The 21,734-nt window shown below is 38.1% G+C and overlaps 1 protein-coding gene across 1 annotated transcript in view; it reads right to left on the bottom strand.

The window, feature by feature from the left end:
- Positions 1-18,500, bottom strand: part of LOC124563030 (probable ATP-dependent DNA helicase HFM1) — an 82,889-nt gene extending 64,389 nt beyond the window's left edge. Inside the window, exons 1-2 of the mRNA XM_047130963.1 lie at positions 18,380-18,500; positions 16,155-16,238 (exon numbers count right to left, since the gene is read on the bottom strand). Of these exons, the coding sequence (XP_046986919.1) occupies positions 16,155-16,238; positions 18,380-18,500 (205 nt within the window). The remainder of the gene's footprint in view (positions 1-16,154; positions 16,239-18,379) is intronic.
- Positions 18,501-21,734: the final 3,234 nt, after the last annotated feature.

Below are 21,734 nucleotides of genomic sequence, written 5' to 3' on the forward strand. Positions count from 1 at the left end.
GAATTTTGTTCTTTGTTACATTATTAAATATCACACTGACTTCACAATCACCATTTTCATAAAGCCATCAAATACATCGTTGTAGACAAAATTAAAAAATACATGCATTTCCATCAAGGGCATGCCCACTAGAAATAGATTCTGTGGTGCTAACAGTATTCCAAAGAGTTTTACATAGCAACAGAGTTTACATACATTCTTCACAAAAGAAGAATCTTTATTAAGCCACATCATTATTTTATAAATGAATCCAGAAATATATTTAATAATTAATGTTAGACTGTGCAACGAATAAGATGAATTTTAAGTATGCCAAAATTTCTAATTCCAAATATTTCTAAAACAAGAATAATTCTAAACATTAGTACACATAGAGTGTAACAAATTAATTTCTTTTTATACATTTTAGCCTGAAATATAATACACCATATACAAAATCAAATGGTATTCTTTCAGTGAAACATACAAGAATGTTCACCTAAACAAGAATCAACAGTATAAATGGTATCGGTTATTTCTATATAAATAAAAAGGTACTGTCGGGGAGGGTTTCCCATTTTAATATCCTGATCACAAAATTTGGAAACAGGGTGTTTACAATATTTTGTGTCAGACTATAAGGTTTGCCAAACAGTGAACGAAATGGTGCCCAGGATTGCATATGGATGTATAGAAGTATCTGATACATACCATATTAAAGAAAACATAAGAAACATATCTACTATACAAATCATAATCTATACATATATCAGGATATGGCATTCACATTTTCAGAACTGTGGAACATACTGTCAAAAGAAAATACTACAAAATCAAAACTACAACATTACACCCCTAAACTATAGAAATAATTACAGACACATGGTTAATTACTAGAATTATAAATTTTAAGTTTAATCATACAACAAAACCTTCAAAATTTTCACAACATCAGGTACAAACCAGAAGAACATACTCAACCATGAGTAGGACTCAATCAGCCACATAAACCAGAGTATTCAAGGATATGTTGAATCATGAATGAACAAAATAATGGAAAAATATTAGGGCCTAAGTTTACGATGTAGGGATCAACCCCTGAATCCAAACCACACCAAGAGCAGCAAAAAAGTTTCAATACAAAAAATGAATAAAGTTCATAATCATATCATAAGGTAATACACACAGATATGCTCACATACTATTCCTAATCTTTGCAGTACGTATTATGAACATTGTCCACTTCAAAATTGCAAAAAGCACTAATTTATTCCCATGGCAAATATGTATCAAATTCTAAAGCACAAATCTATTACAGAACACAACTATATTGTGTATCATAGATTTTAATTCAGTCAACAGATAAGACAAAGCTTTATAAATCAGTTCATCTTACATACTAAATTCCAGACAATTAAAATAAAATTATGTAATTTTATAAATCTACAGATAGATTTCATTTCAGTCAATGGATAAGATAGAGCTCTAGAAATCACATGTTCCTATATACTAAATTCATGACAATGGAAAAAGAACAAAAAAGCAAAAATTAGATACTTATGGATCACCTCTATATGCTTTCAGTTCAGTGATATTGCACAATCCAGACAACTTCTTAGATTTAGGATACACAAGTCTGTATGCATTAGGATATGGATTTTCAAGAATTTTGAATGGTCAAATACAAATATCGAAAAATTTCTTTATCTGAGATGTCAGCACTTTAGACTTCTATTTGGCTTTCACCAACACAACATCTCCTATTCTGCTTCAAACTTAGAAAACCTATCTTCACCATCATGTCTCTGCTTTTTCCTATCCCCCCATTTTTTCATCAACTCCCCAACACATTCTTCCCTCTCTTGCAGTGGCATAATTTCACATGGTGGAAATTCAACATTTTCAAAAATAAAGCTAGCTCGTCTGTAATTAAATATGATTTTTAATGGTGAAAAACCCGCTGAAGAATGTTGTAAGGTGTTCATAATATCCTCAAAATCACCGACCTAATCTATCCAACTGATATGATACTTTCTACAGCATGTTCTAAACAGTCTTCCAATCTGTCTCATATATCTTTCTGTAGGTTTTCTTGAAGGATGGTATGCCAAGGTTAGAATATGCCTATTTTTGTGTGATCACCAAAATATTTCCAAGCTTGTGATGTAAACTGAGGATCATTATCAGATAAAATTGTTTTAGGAATACCTACCCAATGAAAATATGTGTTTTCAAACTTAAAGATGATTTGCTTACTGGTAGCTTTCTTAAAAGGAAACAGCTTCACGAACTTCGAAAATACATCAACCACCACAAAAGCATAACAAAATCCATTCTTAGACTTAGGTGAAGGTTCATAAACCTCCACAGACACTAGATCAAGGTTACTATTAGGCAGTATGTTTTGCATTTGGTCTCTCCTTGTTTGGTTACTTACCATCGCCTTTTGACATCTGGGTCATTCCATGCCAAACTGAGCCTGAGGCTTATTTTTTGAAAAAATGCCAAATTTAACAATGTTATAATTTTTTGAATCTACAAAAGTTGAATTTTACTGTCCTGAACAAATTATAAAAATTACATGATTAGCTGAGGAAATATAGTTAAACAAAGTTGGCGATTCTACAGATGAGGATGGAAAAGAAAAGGTTTGCTTTTTGTGTTGGCAGCTGTTTAAATTTGGGTTGCAGTGATTGTTGATGTTTTAATTGTTAAATTTCAAGATCAGAATCTTATCTTTCTGACAAACTTCAGTTTTGAAAGAAAGGTAAGTTATTAAGTATGCAGCTAATTCACAAAAGTTACTATGTATTTAGTGTCCCACCCGTGACAAAAAACATGAAAAAGTTTACCTTCTAACTCAGCATTTATAGTAATTCTATGCATTTTAGCTTAGAAGTAAGAAAAACAAATAAAAACATCCAATGAACCATAAGGCACCTTCTAAGTTGTAAATGGTCATTTATAAATGTTAAAAGAAATTGTGTCCCACCCGTGGCAGGTTTTTGATGTTACTCAAATCTAAACCATTTGACACTTCTTGTTATTGTTAAGTTAAATTGGTTGATATAACAAGTGCTTTGATGGTTTACAATAAATAAAAACTTACTGTTTATTCAGAAAACGGGGAAAACATCAGCAGAGTGTATGAGAAAACTTCACGAAAAACTGAAGAAAGATACCAGCAAGTACAATGTCCATAAAGAAAAAGAAAGAGAGCGGGATAAAAGAAGAAGGGAAAATATGAAGATGAAGGTATCCTCCAGTGAAAAATCTTTATTAGAATATCGAAAGAAGGAAGCTGAAAGAAAAAGGAAGTACAGACTTAAACTAAAATCCGTATTAATTAAAGATCAGTCTGAGACCTGTATTTCCCAGTTAGGATCATATAACTGTCCTCAGTCTCTTGGCAAAGCTGTTTCTCGGGTAAAGAAGGTGCTTCCTTCAAGCCCCTCAAAAAAATCAGCAGTAGTAAGAAAGCTTGTAGGTGAAAGCTTACCTAAAAAGGTAGTAAAGCAGATTTTCCCAGTAGTGAAGAAAACATCTCGTAAATCTTGTAAACTTACAGGTGATAATCTGCTCAAAATACAAATTTTTTTCACGAATGATGAAATCAGCAGGCAGACACCTGGTATAAAGGATGTAAAGTCTATTGTAGACCATGAAACTGGGAAAATAGTTAGCTTGCAGAAACGTCACATGAATATGACAGTTAAGGAAGCATTTTTTTCTTTTTAAGCAAGACAATCCAGATATTGATATCAAGATTTCAAAATTCTACGAGTTGCGGCCTAAAAATGTTGTTCTAACGTCTCAAATGCCTCACAATGTATGTGTGTGCAGATATCATGCTAGCTTCAACTCCATCATTGAAGCCATTCACAAAGAAATAGCTAGTTTCCCTGCTACTCACACTCACCTTATGAATCTTGTTTGCTGTGATGTAGAAAGTGCAATATGCATGACAAGTCAATGCAAAAAATGCATCATGAATTTATACACATTAATAGATGGAAAGTTTGATTTGTGTGACATAATATCTTGGAGAAAATGGACCGAACATGAGTGTCACCCTAAACAGACTACTACCAGTGGAACACTGTGAAGCTCTCTCTGAACTTCAGTCTCAACTAAAAACATTCAAGGAGCACTTCTTTGTCAAAAGGATGCAATCTGGAGCTTTCAAGACTGTGAAAGCATCAGTTAGTGATGATGAAGTGATATTGCAAATAGATTTTGCAGAAAACTATGTAGCACTGGTACAAGATGAGATACAAAGTGCACACTGGAGTCATATACAGATTACAGTGGTCACTATTTGTGTTTGGATGAAAACAGGGCTACAGTCATTTGCAATTGTGAGCGATGAACTGTGTCACGACAAGTACTCAGTTTATGCATGTTTGAAGAGTATAATAAGTAAGCTGAAACAAGAGCTTCCCAATTTGACCTTGATACGAATTTTTTCTGATGGTTGCGCAGGTCAATTTAAGAACAAATTCACCATTTCCAACCTTTGCTACATGATGCAAGACTTTGGAGTGTCTGGAGTTTTTTTTTTTTTTTCCAACATCACATGGGAAAGGTGCAGCGAATGGCATTGGAGCTGTAACAAAAAGGGCTGTTTGGAATAAAGTTAAGCAAAGAAAAGTCATCATCAGCAATACACAGGAATTTTTAGACTGTGCCAAATCATCTGTTTCTGGAATAAACTTTCTTCTTCTGACAAAAGATCATATTGATGAAAACAGAGACCTTCTGGATGGTCGCTGGAAAGCTGTTAAAAAAAATAAAAGATATTCGCAGCAAGCATTACTTCAACGGTTACAATACCTGTAACCTAGTATGTGGTAGAACTTTCCTAAAATCAGATTTAGAGAAAGTGGAGGTTTTCCCACTTTCGCCCAACATACATTCACTAATCTACACAGATTCTGAGATGAGTGATGAGGAATCATATCCTGATGTCCTGTTGACACCCAATTCCCAAGAAGTTACAGGTTCAGAACCAGCTGTGGAACAAATCATGCCAGGAACATTTATTTTAGTCGAGTTCCAAACTGCAAGAAAGAAATCCACTACATACAGATATGATGCAATTGCACAGAGAAGTGTAGAAGACAATGGGGAAATACAGATTATGTGTATGCGATCTGTTGGGGACCCAGCAAAGGTATTTAAAGCTGACAAGCAGAATGTATCCTACGTAGAGTTTAAACAAGTTCTTGCTATTCTCCCGAATCCAAATGTCAAACATGTTAGGGACACCTTATATTATGAGTTTCCCGGCAATTTAGACATTTTCGAAAGTGGGTGAGAAGTCAAGTGTATTTTTTCAAAGTGGTACATTCTTCAAGTGAAATAATTAAGTACTCAGAACTGTAAACCAATACTATACCAAAATTTATATTATTTATAAGCAACAAAAATGTTCTACAAAGTTATTAAAACTTAACGTGCCCTCTAAGTATATGTTACCTACCGATTCATAGCTAACTGACATAATAAAATCAGTTTAAATTAAAAAAAAGATTGTACTTCACATGAGTCCCACCCGTGACAATTCCTTGTCCCACCCGTGACAGTCTTTGATTGCAATTATTGTACGTAAGTATTACTAATCTAATATTTATTGATATTATGTTATGTAGAGAATTGTTTTATTAATGTGAATTCAATATTTTAAAAAGAAAATAAGTGCATAAATCACAGAATTCTTCTAAAATGTTGGTGGTTATTCAATGCTACGTCTATTTGCTGTCCCACCCGTGACAAAGTTTTAAAGATGAATAACAGCTCAATTTGTAAACTTCTGACATTCAGATTTAAAGGGAAGGTAAAACAATTATTTGTAAGGCAACCAGTCAATTTTTACTTTATTTCTATTTATACTTTATGTTATATCAGCACCTGACTGTTGAAAAACGTAGTGCAACTGTCCCACCCGTGACAATGGAATCCCCCATCTATCACAGCTGGCAATCTTCTTCTTGACTCTCCTACCTGTGTTATAAAAATAGATGTTTTCCAGAATCTTTTCTGAGCATTTGGTTGATTAACAATGACCAAAACTCTCATGTGAATAAGTAACTAAAGAATCAATACACTGTTCTGGCTAACATAATTTACAATCCTCTGAGTCAGTCTTATATCTCCTAAATGAAATACCCTTGTGTACCTTATAATACTGTCCTGTCTTTTCTCCTCCATTCTTACCCAACATGGTCTTAACCAATTTCCAATTTTTATCATGATTTTGACACCTAAAGATGTCTTTTCAGATTTTCAAGATCTCTTTTTCCTCTTTCACACCTCTCATGTACATAATTTTAAATTCTTTTTCTCCTTTCCCAAAGTTGTTAGATGATTCACTTCCTAAAGATAGCCTAGACAAAGCATTAGCAACTACATTATCTGTGCCCTTAACGTATTGGGTTTCAAAACTGAATAAATTTTTAATGTTGTTTTTCAGGTGATTAAATGGTTATCTGAAAGTGGACTCTCCCTTAATTTTGAGAAACCAGATTGTATTCAGCTCTGAACAACACATAGGTTCATACTGACAATTGATGTATCACATGAACAGGAGTCAATAATAGGGTAGAATGCTCTAAATTTTTCAGTGTACTCATTGATGAAAACTTGAACTGGAAGAAGCATATTACTGAGCTTCTCAAACAACTAAGTTCAGCTACTTTTGCTCTTCATAGAATTGCTGTCTTGGAAAAAAACAAATCAATATCCTGACATATTCTACACATTTCCAGTCAATAATATCTTGTGAAATAATTTTCCAGAGTACTTCATCACTTAGAAAAAGAGCATTGATTGCACAGAAGAAACGAGTAAGAATAATATGTGTAGTTTATCTGCAGTCATCATGTAGGTAACGCATCAAAGCATATTAACTGCAGCAGCACATTTGCTAGTGAAATTTTTCATAAAGAATCCATCACAATTTATGAAGAATGCGATGTCCACACCCACAACTCTAGAGGCAAAATGACCTTTGTTACCTATTGTTAAAGCTGACAATGGCTCAGAAAGAAGTTCAGTATGTGGTGACAAAAATTTTTGATTGTGTACCCAATAACATAAAATGTCTGACAGGTAGCAAAGCACATTTTAAATCTAAGCCCATAATCACTGTCCCCAGACAACTCCTTCTATTCAGGGGGTGAATTTCTATTTAACTGGTATCCTTTTCCTTTTTTTAAGTAGATTTTTAGTATAGTTACATGATTAGGACTTAATAAATAATGTGTTCATTAATTTTTTACAGACAACATATAGACGTATACTGTAAACTGATTCATTCCTCATCACTGTGATATAAGGATCATTCAGATGATTTAATATGTAACTACTGTTACCAGGGAGGAGGCACATTGTCTGTATTAAATAGACATTAACATATTTTCATGAGATAGTCTTTCCAACTCTAGTTTGAGGGCATCTTTAAGAGCCAAGGGAACCAGACGGGCTTTGAAAAAAATGTGGAGTCTTCATTCCTTTAAGAATGACATGAACACTAAAATCAATTCTCTTCCCTAGTCCAGGTGAGAAAATTTGGGCATTTTTATCACAGAGATTAATTAAAATTAAAAGAAAATTATACATAAAACATCAGACAGTTAAATCATGATGACCAGTTTTGGTTCCGTATAACAACCCTCTTCATATTTATAAGCAAGCAGAAAAAGGAATCACCACAGAAAAATTCTTACCATAATAATATGTAGTTTAAAACTGTTACAGCCTACACAGTGTATGGAGGGAGAGCCTACAGCTTTAGTAAAATGAACATACAACACAATTTGATAAAATTGTCTTGAGCTACCAGCCATGACAAATGATTTAAAGTCAATGAGCTTTCGACAGGGTACTCCTCGACCATTGTCAAGTGGTGACGTCTTTTGGTTGCTGCTATCACCCTTATGTAGCTGCCCTTCCTTACATGGTGTCACTGGCGCTGGAGCAAGCAGCTATGACATCACAGACGTCAGTGCGGCTATATAAGGACAGTAACAGCAATCAAAAGACAGTCACCATTTGACAATGACCAGGGAGTACTCCAGCAAAAGCTTACGGATTTTAAACCATTTGGTGCAGCTGGAAGCTCAAGTGAATTTTATCAATGCATTTCAAAACCATGCACTCTTATAATATATCACAATTGACTTTATAGCACTCTATGAATAACAATTTACATCTTTCAAAGTAATGTACTTATAACTCCACAGTAACAAACAACAACTATCTTAGCAACAAAAATGTTGCACATTAATCCAGATAATCATGAAATTTTAAAATAACAGGAGGAAACACAATTATATGACTGAGAACCTATCCTTTACAACAACATACCATGTATAAAAAATATATCCTATGTAACTGTCAAATGACATGAAAGCATTAAAATTTTAGTGTAATGTATAAAATATAAACACAGACCATAATCTTGAGAGACACAGATATAAAAGAGGAGGGTTAGTTGCATAAGTAAAGTTGCATTAATCATAAGCATTTGTAAAACAGTTAATAAATATAAATGCATACCATAATCTTGAGAGACACAGATATAAAAGAGCAGGGTTAGTTGCATAAGTAAAGTTGCATTAATCATAAGCATTTGTAAAGCGGTTAATACAATGATAAAGATTTAAGCAATGGCAGCAAGAGTTACAAACTGGTCCACACCTGTAAAATGGTATGTAGTAATAGTGAGAGTTGAACCTATGTTAACAACAGTCACCAAAAAAAAAGGAGAAAACAATACACTGGTTGAGATGGGAGCAATCCATAATAACATACAAAATAGCCATATGTACTTGTTACTGACAGAAATCACACAAAATCAGCGCTACCAGATTGGCAAGTCATACGCACTTTAACTGTATTATGCAAGGAATTGCATACTTCATTAATAAGAATAAAGTTAATTTCAATAGGAAAAAATAAAAATTAATTTTTTTCTTATTAATCACTCATTATCCTGCAATGTGTAACTGCAGAATATGCATTAAAATTCTTTATTCATTCATCTCAATCTATGTAAATGTGTGTACTCATGCGCCATTTGTTGATTACTGTTATCAGGCCAGTGTGATTACTTGAGTAGTTCAGTCATTCTTAAAATGGGAACGTCTTGCCAGTCTGGCTGTGCTGGTTTTATTTAATTTCTGTAAACAATAAGTACATATAAGGTAACGATGACTATTTTATATGTTGCGATGGATTACTCTTGTGTCATTTACGGTATGGTTTTCTCCCTTCTTTTATTAATGGTGTTAACATAGTTTGTATTTTAATATTGTTGTGTATTGTTTTACAAGTGTGGAACAGTTTGTAATTCTTGTTTCCATTGCATTATGCTTTCCAATTGTATTACCTGTTTTACAAATGTGTATAATGGATGAGTGATGCAGTTTCACCTGTGCAACTGTCTCACCTCTTTCTTAACTGTGTCACAAAATTGCAATATGTGTCCATATTTTTGGTGTTACACTAGAATTTTAATGCATTCACGTCATTTGACAGTTACATAGCATATGTCTTTTATATGTAGCATATCGTCATAAAGATAGAGTCCCACTCTTTTAATTATATTTCCTTCTGTTATTTTGAAATTTCAAGATTATTTGGGTTCATGTACAATATTTTTGTTGGTAAGATAATTGTTGTTTATATCTGCAGGGTAATGACCTGGCTCAACCATCATGATGCTTTTAATATTAAAATTGTATTAGTGTGGTTGTTTTTTAGTACAAATGTTTGTTTTTGCATGATGTTCACTCTTGATACTGTTCAGTGCATATTCATCTGCATTTACAATTTGAGCCATATGTTACTTTGAAAGAAGTAAATTGTTATTCATAAAATGCTATAAAGTTAGTTTTGATGTCTATTCATTTTACTAATGGAGTAGGCTCTCCCTGTATGTATTGCGTCGGCTTAACATTTTTAGACTTGTGGCGGTTATCGACTGCAAGAGTCGACCGCCTCATCTTTGAGAATGAACTTCTTTGAAAACTGTTGATCTCAGTGTGTTCCGAACTCTGTATTCGAGCAGATGTGTTTGTTCCAACATGATCAAAATAAAGTTAATTCATTATAAACGAGCAAATACTCAATGTTAGGTTCAATATTACCACACATAACATCTCAATCCCCACACTGGTGACCCCGACGCTCATAAATGATGCTAATGACGCCCGAAATGTGTACTGGAACATCGCCATGGACAAACAATGCAGCGACCCCTTGTCGCATTTCTACGTCCATCGACTTTGCATCGCGCCGCATCTGGATGCAGTGTACAGGAAGTGTAATTAGTGTGTAAATTCCTGACTCTTGTGTGAATCGTGCTTTTTGGTAACTTTCGTCACCTTCTCACACATCGACAATGCAACCGAGGCACACACGTCGTCCATCAAAACCCGCTCAACGTGTCGATAATTTCACTTCCTTACAGTGCAGTGCTCCTTCACTGATTAATTTGGACAATTTTGACTTGCTTTTGTGCAATGAGTTAACTTTGTGCAGTGCTTCAACATCAGACAATCATGCCAGACAATGGACTGCAACAAACGGGGACTATGTTGCAAGTCCCAGTTCACACGAACACCAAACTACGGCTAAATTGCAGGCCTGGTCGAATTCACAGGAACAATTTCATCAAATACATCCTACCGATCAACAACAATGCACCAATTACACTGACGACAATGCCAGCTGTTTCTCAGTGCAACACTGGATGTGCCATGCCTCTCTCTACACAGCACCTGAGCCGCACCGACTCTGCTTGACCACTACCAACAGCGACATCAAGGCCGCCGCCTGCTGGCTCACTCACCTCGATCCAGTCAAAACAAACAGCTACATGACATATAATCCCGCCACGGCTATCGCACCCGCATCTTGTCAACAACTCGCTGAGACTATGCATGCTTACCGCCCGGCCATTCACTACTGGACCACGCCCGCAACTTGTTCACCCACCCCAGAAGACAATTTCAGCCATATCAATGCTACATACAGCATTGAACGTGCTCTCACTCCGCTGCTGCTGAGTACTGAGTTTCACATTCGCAATCGCACACAAGATCTCGTCTACTCAAACTGTTACGTCAATACTGTGCCGCCAACCTTGTCTTGTGCGCCAGGTTACCTTTGATAGAGATAGATTCTGATTTTGACCCCATCTTATTCAGTGATACACAGCAGACTGTTTCACGACATACATTTTTGCCTGAACAACTGCAACAGCTACGTGAGCAAATTGTGACATACAACTTGTTGGTATAAGATCAGTTACACATGCTGCAGCTGACACCAACCGAGCACGACATGCAACGAGATGCTCCTGACATTGTTCCGCCTCTGACTGCTGGCGATCCTTTGCAGTTGCTACCAGCTACAACTAAAACCCTGACAATCATGCTACATGGATCTATGTCCAAGATGTCACACCTGTCATCATCATGCCGCCTCAAGTGGAAATTCTACGTTACTGATGTGATGCAAGCAACTTATTTACACTGCTGCCACCTTTCCTTGGTAGTTCCAGACACTTCATTTCTCTGCCACAGCACAACCAGCTGAATTCCAGTGCCGCTTCCTTTGCTGCCCTCTTCACTACCTCCGCAATGTACGACCAACACATCTGCCGTTTCTACTTCGACGAGTGAGCATCTTTCTGCTCCGACACACGACTGTGCAGCAGTTTCATGCGAGCAGCTTGCAGCCTTACGACTCGACCACAGTGCCGACAGCGACAGCACACACCCAGCTCCAGTTCCATCAAACTGTGTCGCCTCTCCGCCACGGACCAGTAGTTCATCCACCGATTCGACATCTTCACGTTCACATTACGTCTCATCGCCTTCCTGCTCCGACCATGGTTTCGCCGACCATGTCCGCCTTCCACCACCTCTCGCCATCACCATGCCTCATGCACAGAGCTCACGGCCACACCCCCAAGCCTTCGTTCATGGCTGTTTTGCACATCAAAACACCAACACTGTCAACTCCGCTTGGAACATCCTGCCATCTAACGCTGTAACACACTCACCGTCCACGGACTCTGAGGTGACACTTCTGTCTACACCAAAGTCATCCACCGCCAAGGTCAGTCATGTGCAGCTTGCTGTTTTCTCCCCTGCTGCAACATCAAGTGCCTCTATAACTCCGTCATTACTGCGAGTGTTGCTCATCCGGCATCTCTTACGCAACCTGTTAAGCCACAGGATGCTTGCTCCTTTATGTCATACGGCCAATAACAAACTGTCACCGGACACGTTGCACTTACCATGGCACTTGCTGGCAAATACTTTGGCAATACTTCGCATTGCATCTTTGACGCACTCCGTGCCTTTGATCGGATCAAAACCCTGCTGTGCCATATGGCCTCAGCATGACGATGTTCTCCCCACCAACACACCGCCGCTTTCTGCTTCCACCGTGCCATCAGCAGCATGACACGGTCAACCTGTGGACACCTTCCATACCTCCTTCCCTCTGCTGGTCATGCCTACCAAGACATTGAGAAATGGTTCGATCACGCCTCACATCAGTGCCTGCTCCGACACGATCGTTCACGCGCACCTGCGCCATCAGCCGGCCGAGTGCACACACGCCTCTCATCATTCTTACCGTGCTCCGCACTACTGGTGGGGGCTCTGTGGTGGTTATCGACTGCAAGAGTCAACTGCCTCATCTTTGAGAATGAATTTCTTTGAAAACTGTTGATCTCAGTATGTTCCGAACTCTGTATTCGAGTGGATGTGTTTGTTCCAACATTATCAAAATAAAGTTAATTCATTATAAACGAGTGAATACTTAATGTTGGGCTCAATATTACCGCACATAACATCTCGATCCCCACAGACCATATATTAGAATGTTAAGAATTTCTCTAAGGCAATTTCTTTTTCTGCCTGTTTACAGATATGAATGTAGTTATACAGAACCAAAAATACTTATCATATTTTAGTTGTCTAATATAAAATGTGCTCTAGACACTAAAGGATTTTTGTACAACTTTTTTTTGTATTTTAATAAATTTCTGTAAGACTGCTGTCTCTTTTCCTGATAATATCAGGTTTCACAAATTAGCATAGAGAGTCTTTTCAAAGAAACCTTGTATTACTACAGGTATTAAAGTGTCTTCAGAAAGAAAAAGAAAACTGTATGAGACAGCAAGAACTAGTAAAGATCCAGGAGTAATTTTACACTATAAAGATTATTGTAACATACTTAGAAAAGTTGTAAGGAAATCAAGAAATATGTATGTTAGAAAAGAAATTAACAACTCCAGCCATAAAATCATATCAATATGAAATGTTTTTAGAAGGGAGACAGGAAAAGCAACCACTGGGGTAGGTAGTATTACTGTTAAAGTGAATGAGACCATCTTCACCAACAGTACACAGGTAGCCAATGTATTTAACCATCACTTCTTAAGTGTAAGAGAAAAAATTGGTGAGAATAGTTCAAAAGAAAAAGCCAGGCAGTACATGGAAGAGTCAGTTTTGAAAAATTTTAGGCAGATTAAGTTTCATCTAACAACCTCTTGTGAAATAAGGAAAATTATTTAATCTTTGAAAAACAAATTTTCTGTTGGAGTAGATGACATCTCTAACAATTTATTAAAACAATGTGGAGCAATTACAGCTGATGTTTTGAGTCACATATGTAATGTATCACTGACTCAGGGTATTTATCCAGACAGGTTAAAATCTGCCATTGTCAGGCCTCTCTACAAAAAGGGGGAAACCATAGATGTCAGTAATTACTGGCCAGTATCCTTGCTTACAGCATTTTCAAAAATCTTTGAGAAAGTAATGTACTCAAGAGTGGTTAGCCATCTCAACAGTAATGGGATACTTAATAAATCACAGTTTGGATTTCAGAAATACTGTTCCACTGAGACAGCAATATACAATTTCACTGTCCACATGATAGAGTCTTTAAATAATAAAATGTCACCAGTAGGAATATTCTGTGACTTACCCAAAGCATTTGATTGTGTGAACCATGACATTATGTTAGAGAAATTACAATTCTATGGTATAAATGGAAAAGCATATGAGTGGTTTAAGTCATATCTACAGAACAGGAAGCAATAAGTCTCTTTATATGCTTCAAGTGATTCAAAGGAATTTGCCACTTCATCTAACTGGGGTGAAATTACATTAAGTGTTCCACAAGGTCCGATCATGGGTCCCCTCCTGTTCTTGATATATATGAATGACCTCCCTTCTCATGTGAAACAAGATGCCGAACTGACAATGTTTGGTGATGATACAAGTATAATTATTAATCCAGTAAAAGAAAGTCTGATAGAAAATGATAGAAATAAGGTCTTTGGAAATGTTATTAATTGGTTTTCTGCAAATGGGCTTGCTCTGAACTTTGAAAAAACACAGTACATCCAATTTTTGGCTGCAAAAAGTATAATTCTTTCAATAAACATAACACATCAAAAGAAGTCAATAGCCAGGGTAGAGCATACTAAGTTTTTGGTTGTGCATATAGATGAGAATCTTAATTGGAAAAGTCATATTTTGGATCTCCTAAAGTGACTAGGTTCAGCAACTTTGCAATCAGAATAATTGCCAATTTTGAGGATGTAGAAATTAGTAAGCTAACATACTTTGCATATTTCCACTCTCTGATGTCATACGGAATAATATTCTGGGGCAACTCAACACTTAGGCAAAAGGTATTCACTGCTCAAAAGGAAGTAGTTAGAATAATGTGTGGGGTTCATAGTCGCACATCTTGTAGGCATCTGTTTAAAAGGTTAGGAATTCTTACAACTGCTTCACAGTAATGAAATTATTTCTCAACAACATGGACCAGTTTAAAATCAACAGTGACATTCATGATTACAACACCAGAAAAAAGAAAGACCTACACTATCCTTTACTTAACTTATCTTTGGCACAGAAAGGGGTAAAATATGCTGCTATAAAACTTTTTGATAAATTACCAGATGAAATAAAATGTCTGACAGAAAGCAGTAACAGTTGCAAAAATAAATTGAAATCATACCTCCTTGACAACTCCTTTTACACCATAGATGAATTCTTGAATATGAGTAAATAAATCTGGAGTTATAATACATGCATTTTGTGCCATTTAAGGGAATGGGATAGATAATAGAAATATTTAGATATAACACTATAATGCAAAAAAGAAAGGAAAAAACTTGTTTCCTGTGTGCCTTTCTTGTGCATTTGACATGTTCCACATCACAATAGTTTTTCCATGCTATTGATCAATGGAACACGTAACTAACTAACTAACTTAAGGTAGTACAAGACCCTTGATATTGCACAGCACATGCTACCTCATGAACCATGAATTCAAAAGTCTTGAAAGAGTTTATCCCAAGAACATGGTCCATTTTGGGGTCAGATAGATAAGGGACTAATACTGGAAACTTTCCCCACAAAGGCACATGGTTTCATTCATAAGCCCAAAGATTTGTCTTGGCTGCCTGCAATGGTGGTGAACCTAAACTTTAGTAAGAAGATTGTTTAGCAATCATGCAGAAACACTGATGTCCAAAAGGAACCTCAATGGGTGTTTGCTAGCGAATGTATTCAACTAAATTTTCTGGGTTGTGGCTTGAGAAGTCAGAAATTCCATAAACTGCTCATTAACTTCTGCAACTTGGGATGTGTTTGCTGCAGAACCACTAAACAATACCTCTTTGCAAGTATCTCTTTTTGTTGCCCTGTGGGAAATTGCACATGAGTGGGACTTTATGCTGTGTATGTGGTGAAGGCAGCAATATTTACAGTGAGGCAATGTCATTATTCCTGGTGTTGCTAATCATCACTGGTGAGGTTCTTAATGGGACTGCCATAACCGGGGAGCAGATGAAGGCCTTGACAGAGATGGCATAAAGCCCATGTGACTGGCACCAGAGATCTGACTGCCACTTCATCTTCTTATGTTGTAAACACATTTCAGGCTGTGTGAGCAGTTTCATGGGCTTGAGCTATTCACCTTAGTTCTATCTGAGAAAGGTCAGTTTTCCTCAATATGTGATTTCTCACTTCCAAATGAGGTATGTGTCACATAGTAACATCCTTGATTACAGAATTTGCAAAGCAAATATATGAAATTTAATTTGGATTTTCAGAGCATTTTATACTACTTACCTGTATATAGGACATCTTCCAGGAGCTTTGATTGCATTACATTGAAGGAAGGGTATGATGAAAATATTTGTTGATATTGTTCAGCTGAATATTGTTAAGGAATTGATTATATAATTGGTTAATTTCAAACAGACTTCCTACAGAGTATCTTATCATGGAATGTATTTACACATCTCAATTAACAAAAAAAATATACTAACAAGCTGACAAGAGAAAGAAATATGGTAAAAAATTATAGATTTTGGAAATAGAGGCTTTCACAACCAGGAAACAGATGGAAAAAGTTGAAAAAAATGAAACTTTTCATCAGTTGTGAGGATATTATACTCCAGTTGCTTACAATTCTTTCCTCTATTTTGCTAGAAATAGAGAGACTTTGGCTCTAAAATTTATCATTTTTCCTTTTTTATGTCCATTTCATAAATTTATCCTCTTCTTCCTGCAGGCCATGTGACATGTTTCTGTACACCTTATGGTGGAGTCATGGAGGTTACTGTTAGTGTCTGATCAGATGGTGAATCCTCACTGAAAACAAAACACAAGCTCTTTGATGCATAGATAACAATGGATGTGTGACAACCATAGATCACCATTGATGATAGAATGAGCACTGCTCTATCTTCGAATTTGGTGAACTTTTGATCTTATTGTGAACTATGTTTTGTATCTGCTCAATATGTGTTGTTTGCTAGTTGTTGTGCATAATAAAGACTTTGTAATCGTAACTGGAAGCTTGGCAATGTTGATATAATACTGACAGATGTATTGTTGTTATTGATGCCCTATTGTTTTTTAACCATTTTCATTGACTCACTGATTTTTGTTTGGACCTCTTTTACTCCATTATCCACCCAGTGAATGCATGAAATATATGAAACATTACTCTATATGAATAAATAAAGTCATGAAGTTTTATTACCACTTTCAAAAAATGAAGTTGCATAATTAACTCTGAGCATGTTTTCAGGTACATGTCTGCATTCAAGATGCACACTAAAATCCCTGCACCACAACAAGTCACAACTTGTCGTTAAAGTGAAGTGCCAGTGTCATGCAATTTATCAATAGGCTACACCATTTTGTTTTGGCTCCATTAACAGTGTGCTGCAGTACAGTGGCATAGAGATTACAGTATGTACCAGGATTGCACACATGGACCAACAAACAAACAAAAAATTAATTATATGACTTTATTTTTTTCATGTGATAATTAAAACTTTATGGCCAACCCTCACATATAGTCTCTATAATTAATTTTAAAATAAATAAGTAACAAAAATCATTATTAGCAATAATATAGACATTTATGTGTAATTTTATACAGAAAATTTAATATAAAAACTACGTGTGAACACAAGCTCTATGGACTTCCGTACCCAAGAATATCGCTGCAAAAACAGTACCTCTGGACTTTGGGCAGTGTGTTATGAGATACCAAGTGTTTAAGTTGTAACTGTCCATATAACAAGTATAAATGAATATTGTGTATGTGAATCAGTAACGTTCACAGTCATTACATATCATGAACATTGTATTCATTTCCCAAATCCTACATTGGTGACCCCGAGTTTGTTGACAACCGCACCACGACAATTTCATGTGACATGTTGCTCAACCTCCACCCAACATGAAAACCCAACACCTTGCTGACGTGGATCCTACACACACCGATGGTCAGCCAGCTACAGTCAATGACAGCAAGTGTTGTGAGTGTTTATCTAATGACTTTTCACTGCTACAAGAAGAAAAAAGCAATACTTCTGTGTTTAATATCCACACAACAGTACAAACATTGTCACATCAGTGCACACATAAGGACTATGATACTGAACTTCCATCAACCACAGTGCGTTTAACAAACCCTGAAAATAGTGCCACAAGTACTTATGTGGACACTAACCTCGTCAGACTACACAATGAAGGGACAATGACAGTCGGCAGTAATGAACAATGGCACTACCCTACCACTCCTACCATTCTCAAGTGCAATATTCCAATTGATACACATTCAGCTAGTACTAATGCTACTCACACGTCTCTCTATCAACTGAGTGACTCTACCATTATTGAGATGTCAGGCACAGTGACATAACAAACGACGAACTATCAGTGACAACAAACAATCATGTAGGTCAGTGTACTTGGTGGTCTCAGGCACAGATAGTGCCAGTTAACAGTGATTTTGAACAGGATGGCATTTTTCCGCAAACAGCTTCCATTCTCACGTGTCACGCAGGTGACGTCATGGAAGCTGTGCCATGTATTACAGTACGTCTCGGACATGATGTCATGGCCCTGCTGAATGCACCACTCCCCACACCCCAGCTTGCACTGGGATAAGCTCATGCCCACTGTGTGCTGTTATGGATGCATGAAACAACTATTTTACCATGACCACACATCAACAACTACCAGGATGCCACAAGAGACACATCAAAAGCACTACAACCGCAAGATGGATATCAGAATTACAACCTGACCTCTACACGACCCACACTGACAATGAAGGGCATCAAGTTCTTGCCAGACATCACCACCATGCCTACAGTGAACCCCATACCACATGGGCTGATGATCTACCACAAATTTGTGGAGCTGACGATGATAACACAACACGCCGGTGATCCTATGGGCACACTGCACGGACCTCCCATGCTTCGATGACCTCCGACCGACTGTGACTTCACCCCACCTGCTGCAACATGCATTATGACTGAGGGGTGCAATGCCATTAACACAAACTTACTTCCTGCATCACCCGTGCTGCACACTGCATTTCATTACAACAACACCGCAACAACTGCCACGCCCGCGATGCGACTAACAAAACAGTATGCACAGTGGACACACCGACAAACACTGCCAGAAAACTGTGATATCCAACAGAATTATACTTCTCCTCAGTCTGCTGATGTCTCTATACATCACACAGATGACAGAGATATCAGCCACCCCATAACACTTGTCACTCCACAGACGTGACATCACCACCCGGCCAGCCACGGCGCATGCTGGACCACAACTCCAATCGGAATATCACACCACACCAGGCCGACAAGTACAGCAAACAGTGGCCATACCTCATCAGATCACCACAGTCACTCCAAGCAGTGCCATAAAATTACAGCACTTTGACAACTCAGTGGGACCAACACAAAATTACCACTACAGAAACCACTCACCATCTATCAAACTCCACCTGCCACCCATTCACACAGACTCACTAGAAATGCAGTTTGCTCTATGCAAATTTATGGTAAGGACAGCAGGGATTGAGGACAACCAGAGCAAGCTGTTAATACTTCTCAATCATCTCAGTGAACAAGTGGATCTACTACTAAGTACTCTGACTGCACACAAGTATGAGACGGTGAAGCCACTAATATTGTAACAATTATCACGCACACCAAAGCAACAACTGCACCTCGCCATAACTGAGATGACACTGGGTGATGACACACCATTGGCATTATGGCACAAACTGTGCCTGAAAATTGATAACAACCTACTACCAGACGGGCTTTATGGTCATTATTGTTACTCAAGCTCCCAGAGCAAATACAGACAGCACTTCTAGTACATGTGGACACACTATTGGAAATGCACTTACAACTGGTCGATAGGATGCTAGCACTCGCACATCACTGGATACTAATAAGTGTTAGGACACCTATCTACTACTACCATGCCAGCGACGGATATGGTGCACAACAGACAAGGATGGCAGCAGTGGCAGACACAGCGCAAAAGACTCCTCCTCCTTGCAACTGAACCCCAGCTGTCTTGCAGGCCACAGCCGCTGCAGTGCTGCAACAATCATGGCACAGGCACCCAGCTCCTGCAGGAAATAAACAAACAATGGAGATGGCCAACGCCTGTGCCGCCACAACACAGCCCAGCAAAAATGAAAACGACAAGTGGCTACTGCTGGTTCCATGTGCGTTTCAGCACCAACACATGCTACTGCCAATAGCCATGTGGCTACCCAAACTACACCAGTGGACTGGCCCAAGGCACACCAGCCTACCTCCCTACAACAAGCTGTCTTTCTACCAGAGATACCAAAGCACATAACAACCACACAAATGGGCAGACAGCGCACGACTGTTTGCTTACGACACCTGGATACACCAGTACCTGCTGGTCAATAAGGACATGGACATCAGTATGCTACCCTCACATCTCACCACAGGAGATTACAAGTGCTCAATCATACAACTCTGAGCGGCAAATGATTCAATATACCAGTAATGGGGACAACCTCCACGATGCTCTGGCTAGATGACAACACATCACGTCCATGGACTTCCTTTGTAGCCGAAACGGTGAAACTAGTGCTCAGAGTGGACTTCTTCCATCATTACTGCCTCGTCCCAGATCTCAGCAGGGTATTATTACAATGCGACGGACTACACTCTATAGGGGACCTCTGCAATGACAGTCTGCCGTCCAACATAGACCCTCCTCCTCTACCACAAGACATGGAGACTGCAGTGGATCTTGCATTACAGCATGCAACAGTTTGTGATAAACTCCATGAAAAGATCATGGCCTATGTGAACAACAAAACATGTACAGAGAATGAGCAGCTATACAGCTGCATCACGAACTGGACAGCCAACTGCAATGATTCCGGCAGCAATTACAGACAGCCCAGTGCAACTGAGAGCCAATGGATAAGTGTACAACCACTAGCACAGATACACAGATTAGTACATTGCCTATTATACTTGAAGATACAGCTCTTGCAAGTGGGTTGAACAGTGACACTGTTTACGCTCTCATGAGCAGGACGAATAGTGACAGTGTTTCAGTTCTCATGAGCGGGTTACCCACTGACAAGGCTACCATGTCTGTGAACAGATCAGACAACAGGATTTTGCTACCTGGACCACCCCTACCAAACAAAACAGTCTGCATCGTTACAAACTACTCGTCCACAGAATTAGTACGACGCTGGGACTGCCTGTATGCTGCCGCCCCCGCCATCTAGCCCCCTGCCCCTCCCCCCTTCCCCCACAAACTCAGGGCAGCCATTGAAGAATTTCTCCAGGACAGTATAATCAGGCCTTTGGACAATGCATAAGCATCAACTGTCACTATGTGGCCAAAGAATGACGGTACATGGGGCCTCAGCAGCGACTGCTGGTACCCCAATACCAGAACGATTATAGAAGGGTTGGAACTTAAATAGTGGCAACTATTTATTCACAACCGATACAAAAGAGTTACATGTTTACACCTGTTACTGTCCTTTAAAGTAGACACCAGCGTTGTGTAGAACTCATTGCCAGTGATGTGAAAGGCATAATATACTGTTACCAAAGCCTGTTCTGTTAATGGTGCGAATGGAGAGGTCTACTGCCTGTCGAATCTCTGGAACAGTTCTGAAGCGAATGCCACAAAGTGGTTCCTTCATCTTCAGAATCAAATCAAAGTCACAAGAACTTAAATCTGAGGAGTATGGTGGATGGTACAGTACTTCCCAGTCCCATCGACTGAACAGAACAGCACAGCTTGCGCTGGATGCGCCCGTGCATTGTCGAGCAAAATGATGGGTGGATTGCATAGAAAGTGTTG

Source organism: Schistocerca americana, chromosome 1 (genome assembly GCF_021461395.2).
Source record: "Schistocerca americana isolate TAMUIC-IGC-003095 chromosome 1, iqSchAmer2.1, whole genome shotgun sequence".
In the NCBI taxonomy this organism is placed as follows: domain Eukaryota; kingdom Metazoa; phylum Arthropoda; class Insecta; order Orthoptera; family Acrididae; genus Schistocerca; species Schistocerca americana.